This window comes from Phoenix dactylifera, chromosome 5, assembly GCF_051530095.1.
Source record: "Phoenix dactylifera cultivar Ajwa chromosome 5, Ajwa_hap1_PhDact_Kaust_v1.1, whole genome shotgun sequence".
Taxonomy (NCBI): Eukaryota; Viridiplantae; Streptophyta; class Magnoliopsida; order Arecales; family Arecaceae; genus Phoenix; species Phoenix dactylifera.
In genome coordinates this window covers 7178497-7196977 of record NC_143194.1, presented here as the reverse complement: position 1 = coordinate 7196977, position 18481 = coordinate 7178497, and the positions used below count along the sequence as shown (strand labels likewise).

At 39.0% G+C, this 18481-nt stretch overlaps 1 protein-coding gene across 8 annotated transcripts; it reads left to right on the top strand.

Annotated features, from left to right (window-relative positions):
- Nucleotides 1-79: 79 nt before the first annotated feature.
- LOC103715333 (carbon catabolite repressor protein 4 homolog 3) lies at nt 80-13351 on the top strand. Of its 8 annotated transcripts, none has more exons than XM_088721523.2 (14): nt 80-552; nt 1817-1980; nt 2113-2178; nt 2272-2324; nt 2391-2472; nt 5422-5508; nt 7770-7862; nt 8270-8302; nt 8461-8537; nt 8654-8765; nt 9207-9292; nt 9364-9448; nt 12455-12487; nt 12569-13351. In XM_088721523.2, exons 1-13 carry the CDS (start codon nt 315-317, stop codon nt 12461-12463), a joined length of 1185 nt encoding a protein of 394 aa, XP_088577649.2. In that variant the 5' UTR covers nt 80-314; the 3' UTR covers nt 12464-12487; nt 12569-13351. The 8 variants fall into 8 exon arrangements, with proteins under 8 accessions (XP_088577649.2, XP_088577648.2, XP_008801141.4 ...); XM_088721522.2 differs by having other exon boundaries at nt 9186-9292; XM_089930637.1 differs by lacking the exon at nt 12455-12487 and adding an exon at nt 830-917 and having other exon boundaries at nt 416-552; nt 1821-1980; nt 9186-9292.
- Nucleotides 13352-18481: the final 5130 nt, after the last annotated feature.

The window sequence follows — 18481 nt, the reverse complement described above, 5'->3', positions numbered from 1 at the left end:
CTTTATGGGTTAGCTTCAAATTTGGCCAGATTACCAGATTACAACTAAGGTCCCAATCTGGTTTATGTTATTGCACTTTCTGCAATGTTGCTGCCGCGGAAATATAATATTCGATTATTTTGAAGGTGTGAGGAGGAGAAAGTTTAATTCCTTCCAAACGGCACGGCGCGTTAGTAGTCCGATAAGATCTTCCGGTGGTCGCATAGAGCAACTAATTCCTAGTCTTGTAGGGGTATCTGATCAATTCTTGGAGGTAGTTTACCTTATCCCCATCTCCAACTGGACTTCGCTCTCTTCCTTTCCTTCCACCAGCAATGGGCTGCGAGACTTCGTGGTTGAGCAGCGCCCATGCGCCGCTGGCCGCGGTGGCTCTCCGCCGCCCTTACAGATGCTGGCGCTCGCCGTCCTGCAGCACCGGAGAAACCCCGGACTCGCCGGCGCCGAGGGATCGTCGCTGGTATAATCCGGATAGGAGGAGAAGGTTCTACCCCTTGAAGCCCGTACGCCGCTGGATCAAAGCCGAGGACTTATCACTGTCCGATTCCAGAAATGGTACTCCAGATTCCATGCTCAAAGTATAAATGTAGTTTTATTCTGTAGCTTGCTCAAATGGAAGTATGAAACCCAAAGAATTATCGATTTTTTGAGAAACAAAAAATAGATTGCTTAGGACTTTAACTATTTAAGTTGCATTGTCAAATTTGGGCTCAAATTCTGGTGCAAGTGGAAAATTGTGCCGAGACAGAAGGTTCAAATTTCCTTTTTTTTTTTCCCCTTTGAGGATGACCTTGTTATTGCTCTCTAACTATTTGGCGCATGTTCTATGCAGACAAAGCTGATGTTTCCTTGGGTTAGGGGTGAATCGAATATCCTTTGGGATAAGAATTGTAACAACCCAGAACCTGGCTAGCCGGAAGGTATTATTTAGGTTCATTGATCCTGCATAAGTACCCAAGATCTATTCAGCGAATAACCGATGTGGGACTAAACACACACCCGCACGGGTCCTCACATACTCCCTCCGTTCAAGTCCTGACGTCCTCGTCAGGTTAAGGGTTCAAGTCCATTCAAATCTAATTACAAACACCACGATCGACTGATGGTTAGCCCCAGTGGAACCGTGCTACAGTGTCCCCTAGTCCACATAGATTATAGGCTGGGTCTGCTTTGATACCATTTGTAACAACCCAGAACCTCACCCAAAATGGCTAGCCGGAAGGTATTATTTAGGTTTCTTGATCCTGCACAAGTACTTAAGATCTATCCAGCGAATAACCGATGTGGGACTAAACACACGCCCGCACGGGTCCTCACAAGAATCTTAGCTCGAATCTAACTGTCGTTCCAGTCTCGCTAAATAGCGCCCATTTCTTGTTTGTCGGCAACTGTTGAACTTGTTACACCAATGCTAGCAAGTTGATGCCTAAATCCTTGTGCTCCTTATCTTTGACTGCACTAATCATGCTGCAGAAGCTTGTAAATCCTGCTTTGAAATGTCGGATGCAGTTACCATGGTGGCATTTTGTGGTTATTTGTACACTGAACTCCCATACTTCTTTCCTAGCAATCTGTCACCCCCTTTTTTTAAATCATGGTGCAGAAGCTTGTTATTCCTATGTTGCAGTTCGCGCGGTCCCATCTTGCAGTCTATTCCCATACTTAGGATCCATTCTTCTGTCCTAGCAATCCATCGCCATTTTTTCTGCTAATTAGTTGAAATCAATTGAAATTTTGCAGTCCATGTGAATGTCAAAATTTCTTTTAAGCATGCAAGTGGGTTGGAGGGGCCCGAATCTGACCTAATCTTTGGTGCCAGACAGGTTTGTGCTTGTATCATATAACATATTGGCCGATAAGAATGCTTCATATCACAGAGACCTTTATTGGAAGATTCCTTTTGATGTTATGAAATGGGACTCAAGGAAAGGGCTCATTCTCCAGGAAATTTGTAGATGGAATGCTGATATAGTGTGTCTTCAGGCAAGTATGTTGCTCATACTTTATTTACTGATGTTGTCTTTGTGGTGCTGGACCCAATGAATGGCTTCTTTTAACATAAAGTTCATCATATTTTTTTGTTGTTACTGGATTGCCTCTTTTCTGGTATTTCAGGAAGTAGATAGATACGAGGATATATTGATCAATATGAATAAAAAAGGATATGCTGGTAGTTATAAGGTATACCTCCTGATCCCTAATAATGTAATTGATTTATTTTCTGTTACACCAAGTACTTCATGAAATACGACTGATTACAAATGCCATTCATAGGGACGCACAGGGGAGGCCAAGGATGGATGTGCTATATTCTGGAAAGTAAAACGGTAAGAATTATTGGGTATGCGTAAATTCTACTTAACCATACCAAGGTGGTCATTGTTTTGTTGCAGGTTTCGCTTACTTGAGGGAGACTACATCGAGTTCAGTGCTTTTGGTCTTCGTGATAATGTTGCTCAACTATTTGTATTTGAGGTACCATGATAAATTAGAAGCTTTATTCTCTTTAACTCAATGTTCACTTACGTGTCCTTTTAGTTCTCTAATTAAAGATCTGGCATCTAAGTCTTTGGAAAGTTTATTATGGGCAATTTCCTTTGGATACTTAGGAACTTCTTCCTTATTTAATGTATGAAAGCTGAAGCATAGTCTTGGTTGATTGCAGCAGAACTTTTTGAGCAACTAAAAATTCTTGGCATACCAAGAAAACATCTAGTGATTATAATGTAACAATAGAATTGATGAATAGTCAAATTTGTGTCAAAATATTCGCTACAAAAGGAGTATATATTAGAGATATGATCGAGCTATGGTGGATCAGTAATAAGCAATTCTGACTTTATAACAGATTGCTTCTTAATACAAGCATCTGATAAAGCTTGAGAAGAGAGTGATGTACACATTAAAAAAGGTACATCAAGTAACATTTGACACAACTTATTTGTGAAATCTCTTCTAGTATGCCACATGCATCAGTGAGTAAATTATTTTTTGGAAGGTAATTAATATTGTAACTTTTCTTTTATTGATTCAGTAACTAAGTGGCACTAAACTTCTTTAACAATATGAGCTAATACTCGGACCATGGATTCTTCATCCGTCAATATGATTGACAGGAGAATTACACAGATTAGTAGCGGCATTGTTTCTCATAGCAGAAAAAAATACACAGGTTAGGGTTGCCATTGTTTCTCAAAGTGGAGGTCAAAGATGTACTGCTGCTTCCCTTGTAATTTGTTACTTTAGGAGGTGAACATAGTAACCTCAAGTGTTCAGTTTGTGTTCTTGCTTGATTTGGCCATGTGTGATGCACATGAGAGGAAGTTTGGGTGGTTGTGAGTCCCCATCCTTGTCATTCTGTGTTTGGTCAAAATCATGGTCTGCCGAACCGGAGCGTACCGGTCGGTTCGGGCCGATATGGATCGATCCGGCCTGGAACCGGTACCCGGACAGCGTGGAAACTGGTTCTAGCTGTTTTCGGGCCGGTATCGACCGGTACGCATGCGTATTGGCTGCATACCGGTCTCGTACCGGCCCGTATCGGCCGGTTCGCACCGGTACCACTTTTTTTTTATCACAGCGCGCACGCTATGGATTTTAAACCACAGCGCGTGGCCTGACCCTCGGGGCAGAGTGCAGACGCGCGATTCTCCGCCCCGCGCGTTTCCGCATGGTTTCCCGCCCCACGCATTTCCGCGCACGGTTCCACTTCACGCGGGCGCGATTTATTGCATTGGGAACCGCCCCGTGCGCGGGTCGTAAATGCCACAGAGTGGCATTCTGTGGCCAGCCTTTTATCTACTCGCGTCCGCGGGCGGACGTGACCGCAAAAAAAAAAGGGCCAGGAGACCGGTTTGTACCGAACCGGTTCCGGTACTAACCGGTCCGGTAGGCAACCGGTATGCCTACTGGTATCGGTTCAATGTACCTTGGTCAAAATAGTGTTTATTGTTTATGTAACCTGACACTTCTCTCTCTTTTTTCGGTTAAGGATATATTTACATGAAAGTATTTATTATAGAAGGGAGTAGCTCATAGAGATCAGGGGATGTGAAAGGAGAGACCCTGGACTTCCCATTCCCTTAAATATGGAGATTCTTATCTTTGAAATAAGAACTTGGACATGATGAGAAGCTAGAGTCATTCTTCCAGTTGTTAAAAAAATCTTGAATTGTTTTTGATTTTCTGTTGGTATCATGATTCTTCAATGTATCCTTGGTAAATGAATTAATTAATAATTCTTCAATCATTCATTATTTGTTCATGAATTTAATGACTTATTTATAAATTATCTGTGAATAATTAAAAGACTTTTACAAATTAAATAGTGAGGCTAGGTGTTGTCGTGTATGCTTTTTGCATATTGTTCTTATTACTTCCATAAATAAAATATTTCAATAATGTTAGCTTTGTTTTTGTAATATTTAGTCATTGGTGTTCTTTCCAAACTTTTGGAAGATTGCCCTCATTTTTCTCAACTTTGAATTCTTACCCTTGACTGTATTGTTCTAAATGCCAAACTTGTGACTATGATAGTATGCATGCATTTAGCATATTTTTCCTTTCTACCTTATCTTTGATGTGATCTAACATTCTGTTTAAGAGTCCTGGTTTGGTATTTTTGTTCTTAATCTTTTTGCTTGTTTCTCTTACCGATAGAAGGAAAACTTCATTGTAATTTTAAAATCTCAGTTACCTTTCTTCTGTTAGAGGAGTTTATTTTAGTTCTGGTAGTTCTAATATTTGCTGCTGGGAAGTTTTAAGGACTCAATCTTTGAGCTAGAAGGGAGGTGTGATAACTCTAATTATCCAATAGATACCATTCCTTTAAAGCTTCAGATATCTACAAACTATTTCAGAATACTGCTGCTGCAACTAGATTTTTTGAACAAAACTTCAAAATCAGAGGGTGTCTATAGCTAGGTGTCTTACATTGCTATGTTGATAAAATGATAGACATACAAATAATGAATGTTCTAATACTACACATGCTGTTCCACTAGAACCTCTAACATATGTATAATTTAAACTGGTCATGTGTGTCTACGGCTAGGTGTCTTTCATTGCTACGTTGATAATGAGTGCTCTAATACTTCCACATGCTGTCCCACTAGCACCTCTAACATATGTATAATTTAAACTGGTCATGTGAGGTGTGCTAACCTTGTATTATAACCACTCAGAGTTGTCCAGAAGCAAGAATATCCTATTCTGATGATAGATTGAAGGGATATTTACCCTGTTTCAATTTAGTGAGCTAAGCAATTTTATATTCTGGCCACAGAGCCAGTTTGCCTGGAAAGAGGAATTTTGCACAATATTTGTAATCTTCAGTTGCATGCTGTAGATTATATTTGTTATCCCTGTCACAAAATTTTCCATATTTTTTCTTTGTTCATATTGATTTTGGTTTATTATAGGCAGAAACGTGAAGCTGTTCCAAGAAGATTAGTAGTTGGCAACATCCATGTGCTTTTCAACCCAAAACGTGGAGATATTAAGTTGGGTCAGGTGTGTCACTAAATATTTTCCAGATCCATTATGTGTTAGTGTTCTAGTGTATGCACACATACACACGTACACACACAACCATTATGTGTCAGTTTCTTTTTCCTATCATTTGCATTAATGATTAATCTTTATCACAAAATGCCAAATCATGCTTTATTCTATATATGAAGAAAAACAAGAGCATAGAGAATTTGAGGAAGACATGTTTTAAGAAAAGTCAGTGTGGAAGACAATTCAGACAATCTTTAAATAAATTTAGAAGCTAAGGAGATAAAGGACCAACGAGTATATACCCTTTTCCTTTCTGTTCAATTTCCTTTCTCTTTAATCCTCAACTACTTTTCATTTCCCATTCCTCTTCATTTTTTTCCTTTTTTACATCAGGTATCTGATTGTTGAGCATTGGCTAGTGAGTTAATGGCCCAAGCAAAGAAGGGGCTCATAGGGTGGAGGCATGGTGGATTTAGGTAAGTGCGTCCAAGGAGTTGGGTTTTTTCCAGCAGGGTTGGGACAACTCCAGGTGAGTGTGGGCCATCCTTTACTGCATGTGGAGAGAGATAGAGAGAGGGTTCAATTCATCACTCAGCTGTTACTGAGTGCAGGTGTCAATGTTTCTATGCCCTTTGCTGTTGTCTATCGTCTGTCATTAAGGACATGTGCCCATGATTGCTGCCCTTTACTGATCATCCATCAATGGATTTTGTTCTTTGCTGCTCAGGCAATGTTATGTGTCATAAGTTTCAGGAATTAACTTTATGTATTGAGATTGACTGACAGATGAGTTTACATGAATAACATGAGCATCACCTACTCATGCCGGTGACCACCCAAGACTATTTGTTTTTGCACATAACAAGGATCAAATTATAGCCCATCTTAACCATGCCAGTTAAAGGATCATGCTACATTTGTGGTGCCATATGATGTTGAAACTCAGCATACAATGCCATGAAAGACACAAATCTTTCCAAAGAGATCTATAAACAGCTTGCGATGATACATGACTTTAATCAACTTTTCTAAAGCTGGCCAATTTTTAATTGCTTTAATCTAGTGTGTAGACATATCCTAATCAAATAAACGTAGCTGTTAGCTAATTCATATAAAGTTAAAATAGTGTCATCCTAGATATCTATGCTGATTGCTGTGTATCATACATACAGGCCGACGTTACATGAGTATGTTTACACATAATGTAAATAAACTCCAAAGTGATAATAAATTTTACAGGGTAACATGCAATTATGTTTACACATTGATGACATATTTTGAGTATTATGTGAAGTCTATATGTTGGTAACAATGTGGGAAAGGACTTATTTTAGAACATCATTATTCTTAACCGTAGATGAAACTTGGATTGCTGATTTTTTTTTATCAGTATCAATTCAATGTATAAATTGAGCCTTCAAATCCTCAAATAAAAAAAAAGAGAAGTCAACAAGGAAGACTTCCTAGAGTAGAAACAGAAGGAAAAGAAAAGTTCAAGGGTCAGGAGTTCCTAGAGTAGAAACAGAGGCTAATCAAATGAGCTGCTGCTTTTATTATGGGAAAGAAGGATACAAGTCTGTGTCACTACGAAGTCGCATGCATCATTATGTATGGCAGCATTATGCATCCATGCTTGTCGATATGCATTGGTAAAGTAGGCAACCCTGCCCCCTGCAAATAACCCATCAGCATCGTTTGCAATATTGATATGGTATGTTATGGATAGGCACTTCAATTGTTTCTGCACTAAATCCTTTTTCTGGTAGCGGCCACTTTGGTAGTTTGAACTGCATTTTGCTTGGGTGGGTTCTTTGGTGCACAGGTAACCACCTGCAACAATACTGCTCCATGTGCTAATATGTGTTTATTGGTATTCGTACATACATAGGTATATGTACGTATTTATTTAGGTATATATATATAAATATTCTCAGCCACATACAGTCTCACACTTATGATATATATGTAATGTATATGAATCACATATCTGTGTTATATATGTGTGTGCATATAGATACACATATTTTTACACATAAATGTAGGCATGTCCATAAAGTATGTGCATATGTAATGTATATGGATCTGTATATATGATGTATATGTAAGTTGAAGTGTTCAACAATATTGGAGCATCACGTTCATTTTGTTCGCTGCTAATGTCTTGTATTAGTACATGCCTGAAAAGCCCTTAAGCTCCAATTCTCAATTTTTTTCTCTGTTACATAAATGGCTTCTGTGAGGTGCTTCTATACTTACATTTGTTTTATCAGGTCCGCTTACTGTTGTCAAAGGCAAATACCCTTTCAGAAAAATGGGGTAACATTCCTGTTGTGCTTGCTGGTGATTTTAACAGCACACCTGAAGTATGTTGATTCTGCCCAATAGTTATAGTAGATTATGCTTTTATATTATCAACTTACTGCCTCCCATTGTCCTTATGAGAAAGTTTCTTTACGGGAATGAATACACTATTTAATTTGTAAGGGAGTTCAGTAGCAAACAGCAAACATGATAAGGTGTACCAGATAGAAAGTTTTTCTCCTGTGGGCAAATCAATATTACAAAAAATTCTGCCTTCCCCTGAACTAGCCTCTTGTAGTTGTCATTGCTTCTTGCTACATAGTGATTGAAAGAAGCTTCGTTGGTTCCACCTACCCGGCCATCTCAACATACTCCATAACAAAGACCATAGTCATAAATGTTATGAAGAATGTGCTTGTTTTTGTATATTATGTGACTGCTAACTTTTTATTTATTTTCTTGTGGACAGAGCGCAATATATGAATTCTTGTCAACCTCAGAGGTGAATAAACTGTTTGTTAGATAGTTGTGTCACATTTTTTGTGATTTTCAACTTAACCTGGTACTCCTATATGAGATTTTGACATATAATCACCTCTGCATTCAGCTTCAATTGAGATGATTAATAATATCCCTAAGGGCTGTCTTTGTTTATTTCAGCTAAATATTGCTACACATGATAGAAGACATATATCTGGACAGGATAGGTGTGAGTTAGCTCTATATGATCTACCTAGGTATCTGAGAAGCTATACATCTTGATAATAATATACCTATTACTACATCTACTGACGTACATTTATGCAAGATCTCATCTTCAGTTCTTCAATACCCATAATTACCTTTTTTGCAGTTTGATGACGTTTCAATGGACTGACAAGGAGTTGAAAAACGCAACCGGGCAGTCGAAATGTACAAAACTTGAGCATCCATTGATGCTGCACAGCGCTTATGCTAGTGTTAAAGTACTTGTCCGTTCTCTTAAAGGCTGTGTTTGGAGATTTTAAATTCCAAATCATGATTTTGTCTCCATGATTTTAGATGTTTGAGTTTAAAATATAGAAATTTTTTGGATAGTCGTTGGTTGTTAGAGATTTAAAAATATAAAGATATGAAGATAAGAAGAGAAAAGCATGATATTGAAAAATACTTCTCACAGTAAAAAACTAAATATTATTAAATTTGTGATTTTAGAATGTTTTTGAAATTTCATCATACCAAATATTCTAGATTATGGAAGCATGATTTGTAATTTCAAAAAACAAAGTATCATGATTTTTTTCGGACTCACCCTAAGTACTTGAAATTTCCTATCGATATCATGATTTTTTTGGACTCACCCTAAGTACTTGAAATTTCTATCTTATTTTGAAATGCATTTCAAGGGATTGCAACTTTTTTTAAAGGGTAATGCAAGGACAAGGGGCCCTCATGGTGAACCGCTAGCTACCACCTATCACTCTAAATTTTTTGGAACTGTTGACTATATTTGGTGAGCGCCTCTACTCCATCCGCACTTTATACATGCCTTAATATGATCTGACCTTGATCTCTTTAATAAAGGTACTCAACTGGACTTGCATGTACACGAGTTTTAGATACACTTCCCATTGACATATTACGGAAGCTAGGCGGTCTACCAAGCAAGGTATTTTTTATTTACTAATTATTTGATTTATAACTTCAACTTGTTAGTTCTTCCAAGCTAAAGGTGGTTGCATATATATATATATACATATATATATATGTATTTATGTATATTTATATATATAGACACACACACACACATGCATATGTAATATGGGAAGCATGAATACTTCAAATTGTATGCCATGTCTATACCAAAAATATATCAGACGCTTGTTAAATACTTCTAGGATATGCATCTTATTCTTTTGTTAAGTATCCTATTTTTAAAATTAGAAAAGTGCTCTAGATACTTCTCGAATATAGTTGAGATACTTCCTGGTACCTTTGGAATGAGAGGGAGAGTAAATGTTAACCTTTTGGTGATACATGGTTAATTTTGGAGTTCGTGATATCGATATTATAGTATGGAGTACGAGTTAGGGCTATGGATCTGAATGATGAGTTTGTAAAAGTTAATGCTATGGTATAAAACATGAACTATATTATTTTGATAGCCCGCTCTGCTTTATGGTGAAGAATCGAGGATTCAAGTTCTGATGGAACATTCTATGGGATGTCAGGATGGGGCACAATTCTAAGTGTTTGGATGGAACCATCCTATCAGTTGTTATAGTGTCATGTTTGGCGCATCTTGGGACATCCGTCGTCCTAAGTAAGATCCGTTGAACCGATACCAGGATCCGTATCGGTTAGCAGCCGATACGGTTCGGTACCGGTTCGGTACTGTACCATGTTGGTATGGTGGGCTGGAACCGGCATGCCCTTTTTTTTGGAGTATTTCAAGTTGATTTAATTGGTAATCATTCTTTTTGAACTTTTTCAATGATTTTAAGTCTAATTTGATGTTTTTTTCATTTTTGTTGATTTTTTTGATGATTTTCTATGATATCGGTTTAACCTAAATGATGCATCCTATTGCATGCTACAAGGAGTAGGATGAAATTTTCTCAACCCAAGTAGTGAGGTAAAAATTGTAAAATAATACAATCAATTACATAGATTTAAAGTACAACATACATTCCGATATCTAAAATCGGATCAAGTGGCGATGCCTCTTATAAATATCCGGATCATCAGTATAGTTAGAAGCACATCAACCCACCCTTTTAACCAAGTGATATTGTAGTCTTATATGTTCATCCCATAAGAAACGCGCTCTGGATTATAAATACTCTCGGATCTCTCGCTGAAGCTCTGGCTTTGAGAGATGTCCTCTGGCTAATAAACTGGCTGATGAAACGGTTGTGAAAAGACCCATCTGAATAAGCCGATAGTAAAATCCGACTCGTAAGATGCTTCAAGCTGCGTTGGATAGTAGCCACCGAAAGATGCCTCAGACACACTATATCTATATCCGTATCCGTATGTGTCATAGGCTATCTATAGCTGCAGATAATTGGATTAAGTATACTACTTGAAATCTGATACGTCTATGGATCTTACTCTATGTGCGAGGTCATCTGCAGCTGCATCGTTTTTTTAATTGGGCAGCTACCTTCTTATTCTTTGTGCTCCTCTGCCAATGTCGGCGGAACCGATCCGAATCGGCCGGTTTCGCTCGTTTCGAACTGTACCGGCGGCTCACTGGTATGGTTCGGGCTCAGAAAATGGGACGCGTTCTCGAAGCTGGAGGAGAAGGAAAGAGAGAGCGAGCGGGGGAGGGAGGGAGGGAGAGAGAGAGGACGTCGACAGAAGGCAAATCTCAATTGGAATCTAATTATCAATCAAGTTCAGAAGTGAGTTTGGAGCTTATTCATTTTGATGGATTTGTACCTGGATTTGAACTCGATTTTTCTTATTGAGGTTGAAGATGGATACAGTATGGATCCAACCCAAATTTGACCTATTTATAGTCCTGTCTCTTAAGATCTAGCATGATGGGTTGGGTTGGAGGGAATGGGGGGAGTCGGTGGAGAAGCAAGGGAGAGGGTAAGAGGGGGGGGGGGGGAGAGAGAGCAGTATGAGGGTTTGCTGACCTGCTTTATACAGGAGTTAGAGAAAGAAAGCCTCAAGAAGTTCTTTTTTGGCCTGATCCTCACAGGATCAAAAAAAGGGCTTCAGAGTTCCTTTTAATTATGCTCTCATTCTCTACCTCTTGGACTCCCTTTCATCGGCTCTTCCCCTCTTCTTCCCTCATCCTGTCAAATCCTGCAAGATTGGCCCTTAGGGCCTGTTTCAGAGCTTCCTGCATGATCTAGTGGGATAGCTTAGGAACAGAGCATGGGGGGCAGGGAGGGAGGAAGCAGGAGAGTGGGAGAGGAAAAGTGTGATGGTCACGTAACCTGCTCCCAGTGGAGGCCTTTTTCTTAATCCCACTGGGTGTGGCAATGACCTCTGCATTCTTACTTTCTCCCACGCTCCCTCCCTCTATCATAGCAATCCTATCCTATCCTATTAGACAAACAAGACCTTGTTAGGATCAAGATTTTGCATGTTTTTATTAGGTTGCATGCCAACTTATTCTAATGCACACTTGAAACACATCTTATTAATTATTAAAAAGACACATCTTATGTGAATTTATCAGGAGGGTCTGACTACAAATTAACTATAAGACTTTTAAGAGTAGTATATTTTGGCACCTGATAATTGGGACGTGAAGCTTTTAAGTTAGTAGATGCACTAGCAGTAAGATTGATTTTCTGAAATTTATCTTGAATTCAAAAGTAAATATCCTTAAAATTGTTTGCCATCCAATGGTTTTGCTTCTACCATCTAATTCCAGCCTTCTTCACCTATTAGCATTTAAGCAACGGAATTGTAGTCTCAAACAGCATTTACAAGTCAATTCTGCTTTGCTGGTCTTTTGCGACATTTCGCTAAACGCTTTTAACTTTCGTGACTACTTTTCTAGTTGTGATACCTTGTAGTGTTGTTACTGAAATGCTTCTCAGATGAGGCAACATTTTTAGCTTTGGTATTTGATTCAAAATACCTTGAAAAGACAGACAGCTTCATCAGTGGACCTTTGTCCCTAATCCTCTCTTTGTTTTTCTTGCATTAGATGAGCTGATTGTTTTCTCCAGCAATCAGACAGGCATGTGTCAGACTCTAATTCAAAATACCTCCAGATTCATGATTTATGGCCGCTAAATAAAGCAATCTATCTTAAATGCAGGAGATAGGAAGCGATCACGTAGGCCTGGTGTCTGAGTTCATCTTCAAAGAATGCAGTGACTTGGAATTAAAAGGCCCAACCAACATTTCAACAAAAGAAGACACAACTCACTGAAATGACTACTTGAGCTGATATAAGGTTCGGAGTTTTTAACTTCAGATAGGATAAAAATTTGGAGTAGGAGAGCAGAAGCCCAACCAAGTTGAGCTTGTATCAGATTAAACACCACAGATCTATTTATGCATCTGGAGGTGCTGTTGTGGTTGAATCCTCCTGAGTTTCCCGAGACATTACTCCATGGTCAGTGCCATAGTTCCAGTAACCAGGGCCATATCTGCTGCTTATGATACCAGCATGTAGCAGGATCAGGTAAAGCAGCTGTGTGACTGTCAAGATTATGATAAATGCCTCCAAAGTTCTCTGCAACATCAAAACACAATACAGGTTTGATAGCAATTGTTATTCAGTCTCTCAATTGCTACTCATCCTTTATGAATGGTTTGAGTACTTAACAGTACCAGACGGCTCCCTCGGTTTCCCATATTGATATGCTCGCATGCAAGACTGCAGAACCCAATGGCAAAAAAATTGTGAACTTGTCAGTTAATGGTAATAATCATTGTCGGCTTTTGTCTACATGTAGAAATGATAGCAAATTGTGCGGAGATGGGATAGGTTTTGGCTGTCTCTGTAAATGATATTTCAGGAAGATCAGTTTTATCTGCGAATTAGCCAGCTTCCATTTGGCATCCTTGTATAGCATAATATCCTTGTTTCAGAAAACTCTCCTAATGGCTGCATTTCAATGATCCTTTTGGCTATGTTTGCAACCAAGATCAGAAAAATTAAGCGGAACTTTGGAACCATATAGATCAAAAAGGTGAATGATACATATGAAAACGCAACTCAACAATCTCCTTGCATATTTGATTTGGTTTAGACGTCACAGTTGATCATGAGTTCAATTATTTTGCATAGTTTTATGAATCATGTGTTTGTCCTTTGCAGATGAGCGTTCTATGGTAACAAATTTTTTTAACTTTTTTTTTTTTCTGTGCAGTTCTTTGTAGGCTTTATACACAACAAAGTCAGATTTCTGACCAATTTATTTTCTATCCTCTGTCGACTCCCAATCTCCATTAATTTTCCTGCAGCATATAATTAACCAGCGTACATTCCTCCTAAAGAAATCCAACTAACAAACAAATAAACCCCACTCACCCACCACCAAACTTTAGTTTCTGAGGCTCCACCTCTTGTGACCAGGGGGAGAGGAGCCATTCTTGGTAGCATCTGCTCGCCCTTGAAGGGTTGGGACGGATGTATGAAAGCGGGTGAAGATTAGGCCCTCAATCTTGTTTTAATTTTCTTGGTTCCTCGAAGAAGGTATATCTCAAAATTAAGAGAAAAATGTGGTAAAGAGGCCTAGTAAAACTACCTTGTGAGAGGAATTATACCTTGTGAGGGTCAAGCATGGAGCATAGACAGGGACAAGAACTCCGATTACTTCCGTCGGTGAATCTCTCAGTCGATGAACTTATCGAGCGACCATCCGGTGATGCCGGGGACAATGATGCATGTTCATGACGAGGTTGACAACTAGAAGGGGGCCTAGTAAGCCCCTACCAGCCATCCATGTTGCCATCTCTTTGGTATGACTCTAGATGTTCATGTAGCTGGGATGGAGCAGAAAGAGAGAGGGGAAGCTGAGGAGAGGCAGCACGTGTGCTCTCCCTCGTTCCATGCATCCCAAGTGTTTCACCTCCAAAATATTATCTCTTAAAAAATTGTAATTAATCTCTATGTCATCTAGAAAATATAACACTTCCCTTTGTAAACTAATTCTATAGCACATAACAACGATATTTTTTTTAATTTCCATTTGATGTTGTTTGCATTATTCTATTTTATTAAAATAATAGTAATTACTTTATTTTAAAACATTCCCAAGCAGTATTAGTTTTGTTATAATTGGAAATACAGTAATAAAAGTCCATTATATGAATCAATGGTCATTTTTTTATTAAACTGGATGAATTAATTAATATGAGAATAAACACATCCCACAATAGGCTGAAAGATTTGTTGAAGAATCTCACAATGTAGTACCAGTGAGATTGGCGATATAGCTCGCCAATGAATCAACAATACCGTTAGCTTTTCTATAAATATATGATACCTTAATAGGAAGCAAAGTACGCATTATCCGCCAAAAATCATGCAATAGTAAATGAATTCTGTCATCAACTAAAGGTAGATCACAAAGCCATCTACTAACTATGGAAGAATCGTCCTCTAAATAAATGTGAGAAGCTTTCAACCTCTGCGTAGCATAAGAAAAGCCTTCCCACCTAGCTCGTAAATGCACCTGAGACTAGGCTTGCAACACAAGGCTTCACTGCTAAGACATAAGTCCTATGCTCATCTCGAAACAACTAACAGCAACCTTGCTCATTGTTAGTGGCCATCCAGTGGTCCCCGTCCCACTGACGGTAGCCAATGGATGATCCCTTGTTCACCATCAAAAACACTCTGATGCCAGCGCAGTGGGTGAACCTCAGGTCCCAACCAACTTTGGGAAATAGACAGAAGCCATTTCTTACCCAAACCTAGCTTGATGCCTTGGCTAACCTAGTGGAATGCTTGGAGATTGAAATGAAAAAACACATTGCAAGCGAACGTTTGATGCATTGATGGCAAATATGGAGGCTATGTAGCAATATCTTCCACAACATAATACTTGTTGTTGATCCTGGGATTGATTTTAATGATTACAAAATAATTGAGTAGATTACTAATGATCAGTATTTTAGAGTAGCTTAAGTTGTTTTTTTGGGAAAGACTTGGATTTCTTGAATTCTGGCCCGACCCGACCTGATCCATTTGAAATTTAAGTAATTTTAGATTTCTAATCCTATAACCCACCCCAAGCCGAACCAACTCGAACCTATAAAACTCCTTGGGTCTGCGGGATGTAAGGGTGCAAGTCAAACAAGTCAACTAGAGCTGTGATGCAGGAGCATGGCGCATGGATTCAAGGAGTCCTTGTGTATTTAGGAATCCTTACGCCATAAGGAGTCCGTATGTGGGTATGAGTCCTTGCGTGACTAGGAGTCCAGTTAATTTGGGTCTTAAATTGAGTTGTATTTTTGTTGATTTGAATCTCCTATTGAGTCCATGTAATTGGTTGCCAAGTGGCACCTAATTAAGTCCTTGTATTGGAATGCCAAGTGGCATCATTCTAGGGTCCACGCCATAGGTTGAATGGGTCAAAGCCAAGTGAATTTCCACACGCCATCAGGAAGCAATCCTTGACTTGATCATAGGTTATCCAAGTGCCAAGTGTCTCCACGTGTGGAAGGATTAGGATTGAGGATTTATTTTGACTTGGTCAAATCCTACCTTAGGAGTTTAGTCATGAGTCTTAATCTAAGTTTTGTCATAAGATTAATTTTCTATTTTGTTCTAACACCCCATCTATTTAAAGGGCCGACGTTGAAGAATAAAAGCAGAAATCTTTTGGCTTGCAATTGCTTAAGTTTGAAGAGGCGAGAGGTTTCTATTATTCCCCATTGGTGAGACGCCAAGGGACCCTACTTCTTCCTAGGTGAGACGTCAGGAAACCTCTTGGGTTTTGAATGTAAGTGAGACTCTTATATTCAGCCCATAGTTATCTTAGTTCCTAGTTATTTTCATTGCCATTGTTACTTGTTATTGCTACCATATTCCCATCGTTGCATTCATCCACCTCCATGAGAAAATTTCATAAGCTTGAGATCACAAACATAGGCCATAGACCCTTTATAACACGTCCTCATAGCACATAACCAAGTCATCTCATTAGGAAATTTCATTGAAAGAATTCTGCTGCAAGTTTTAGGCCGTACCACAGCCTTTGCCTTCCTCTATGACATCAAGCTGGGTGCTTAAGGTCCAACGCAAAGCTCCGACCCAGAGCTCTGTGACTCTAGCCTTATAACTGATCTCTAATTAATCTTCTTTTTGGGTGGACTATCAGAGCAATAGGTTTGATCTTAGGTAAAATTTAAACTCGTTTAGTTGGGTTCCGCGTAGTTGAATAAGAAAAGATAGATTTTCTTAATTTTACTATTGCTCAACCTTGGAAATTGGTTAATATTAGTATGTTGATAAGTGATAGAGAGGAGAAAGTTTTAACAAATTTTTTGCTTCTAGAAGAAGAGGAGCAAGAGTGACTGTAGAAGGAGATGCCAACCAACTGGTTGAACAAGCTCCAAATGCATCAGCTACTCAGGCAGACATTGTTGGAGTATGCTAGGTGGTGTCTCAACTCCTTTAGTAGTAGTAGTAGATGTAGGCCACTCTTCGACCTGCACCATCTCTGGAGTCCTATTATAAGAGATTCAGAAAGTTCAACCTGCCAATATTCGAGGGTGGAGCTGATCCTCTAACTACAGAGTTCTGGATTTGGGAGATGGAGAAGGTATTTGATGCACTATAGTAACCCAAGAACGTAAAGGATAGGAATGCTATACAGATTCTGAGGAGAAATGCTGAGTTTTGATGGTCTACTATAAAAGCTGCTAATAGGAGTGAGGATGACCAGTTGACATGAGAGGAGTTTAAGAAAATATTTTATGATCAATACTTTTCTGAGTCAATAAAATTAGCAAAGAAGAATGAGTTTTTGGCCTTGAGGCAGATGGATGACATGACAACATTGGAGTATGCAAATAAATTTAACGAGTTAAGCCGATTCTGCCCCTAGCTCATGGAGTTCGAAAGAAGCAAAGCAAATAGATTTGACCAGGGCCTAAGATATGGGGTTTGATCTCCTTTGTCTTCTCACCTCTTTAACAAATACAAAATGCGCTAGATAGGGCCTTGAAAGTAGAATCCGATATGAAAAGTTCAGAAAAAGAGCGAGGAGATAGAAAGAGATAGAGAACAGCAGAAACTAACAATTCAACAAATAATTTAAATTAGAATAAGAAATCTGCGACTTATGAATATTGTGGCAAGAATCATCTTGGACCTTGCTTTAAGAAGCTAGAAGCATGCTTTTCATGCGGCAAGGTGGAACATATGGCATAAGATTGCCCTATCAAGAAAAAGGATAATCCAAAACCAACCAAACTAGCTAACCAAAAACAAATACAGAATGCACGAGTGTTTGCTTTGACCCAACAGTATGCGAGTGCAAGTGATCAAGTAGTGATAGGTATTAGTTTAGACAACTCCATAAATGTTCATGCACTATTTGATTGTGATTTTTCTATTCCTTTGCATCTTCTAAGTTTCTATCACTTTGAAATGCATATCTAAAGAATTGAATTAGCCATTATGTGTTACCATCTCTCTTAACAAAGTTATTCTTATAGATGTTTTGTTTAAGATTTTTATCACTTAGATGAGGAAGTTAGGGTTAATACAAACTAGTCTAGAGTTTTGGGCTTTAGAAGAGTTTGTTTAGATTGAGTTTCGCAATGGATGTATGTTGGAGAAGTAGAGAAGATTCAGTATCCTTAAGAAATGAAGGTCCATCAAGATTCGAGGACGAAACTCTTTTAAGGGGAAAAGAATGTAAGAATCAGGCCAATTGGGCCTGACCTGGAATAAAGTCGGCAGGCCTAGCCGGCTTTGATTCAAAATTCAAAAAAAAAAAAAAAATTGAAATAGGGGATCGCGATTTCTTGCCTGAGCAGCCTGAATGGCCGCCGTTGAGGCCCGACTGGGGGAACTGCAGCCGGTGCCAAACCCTTGGGGCCGGTACTAACGGTCGGTGGCCATTTGGGACAGTTGCACCTAGCGAACGGTCTGCCGGTGCCGCCGTTCGTCCGAGCTTATCTCCTCTCTTTGGGGGTTATAAAAATCTCGAATCCACTCCACCCGAACTTCCACCCACTATTCTTCTCCTTCTTCCTCCTCTTTCAG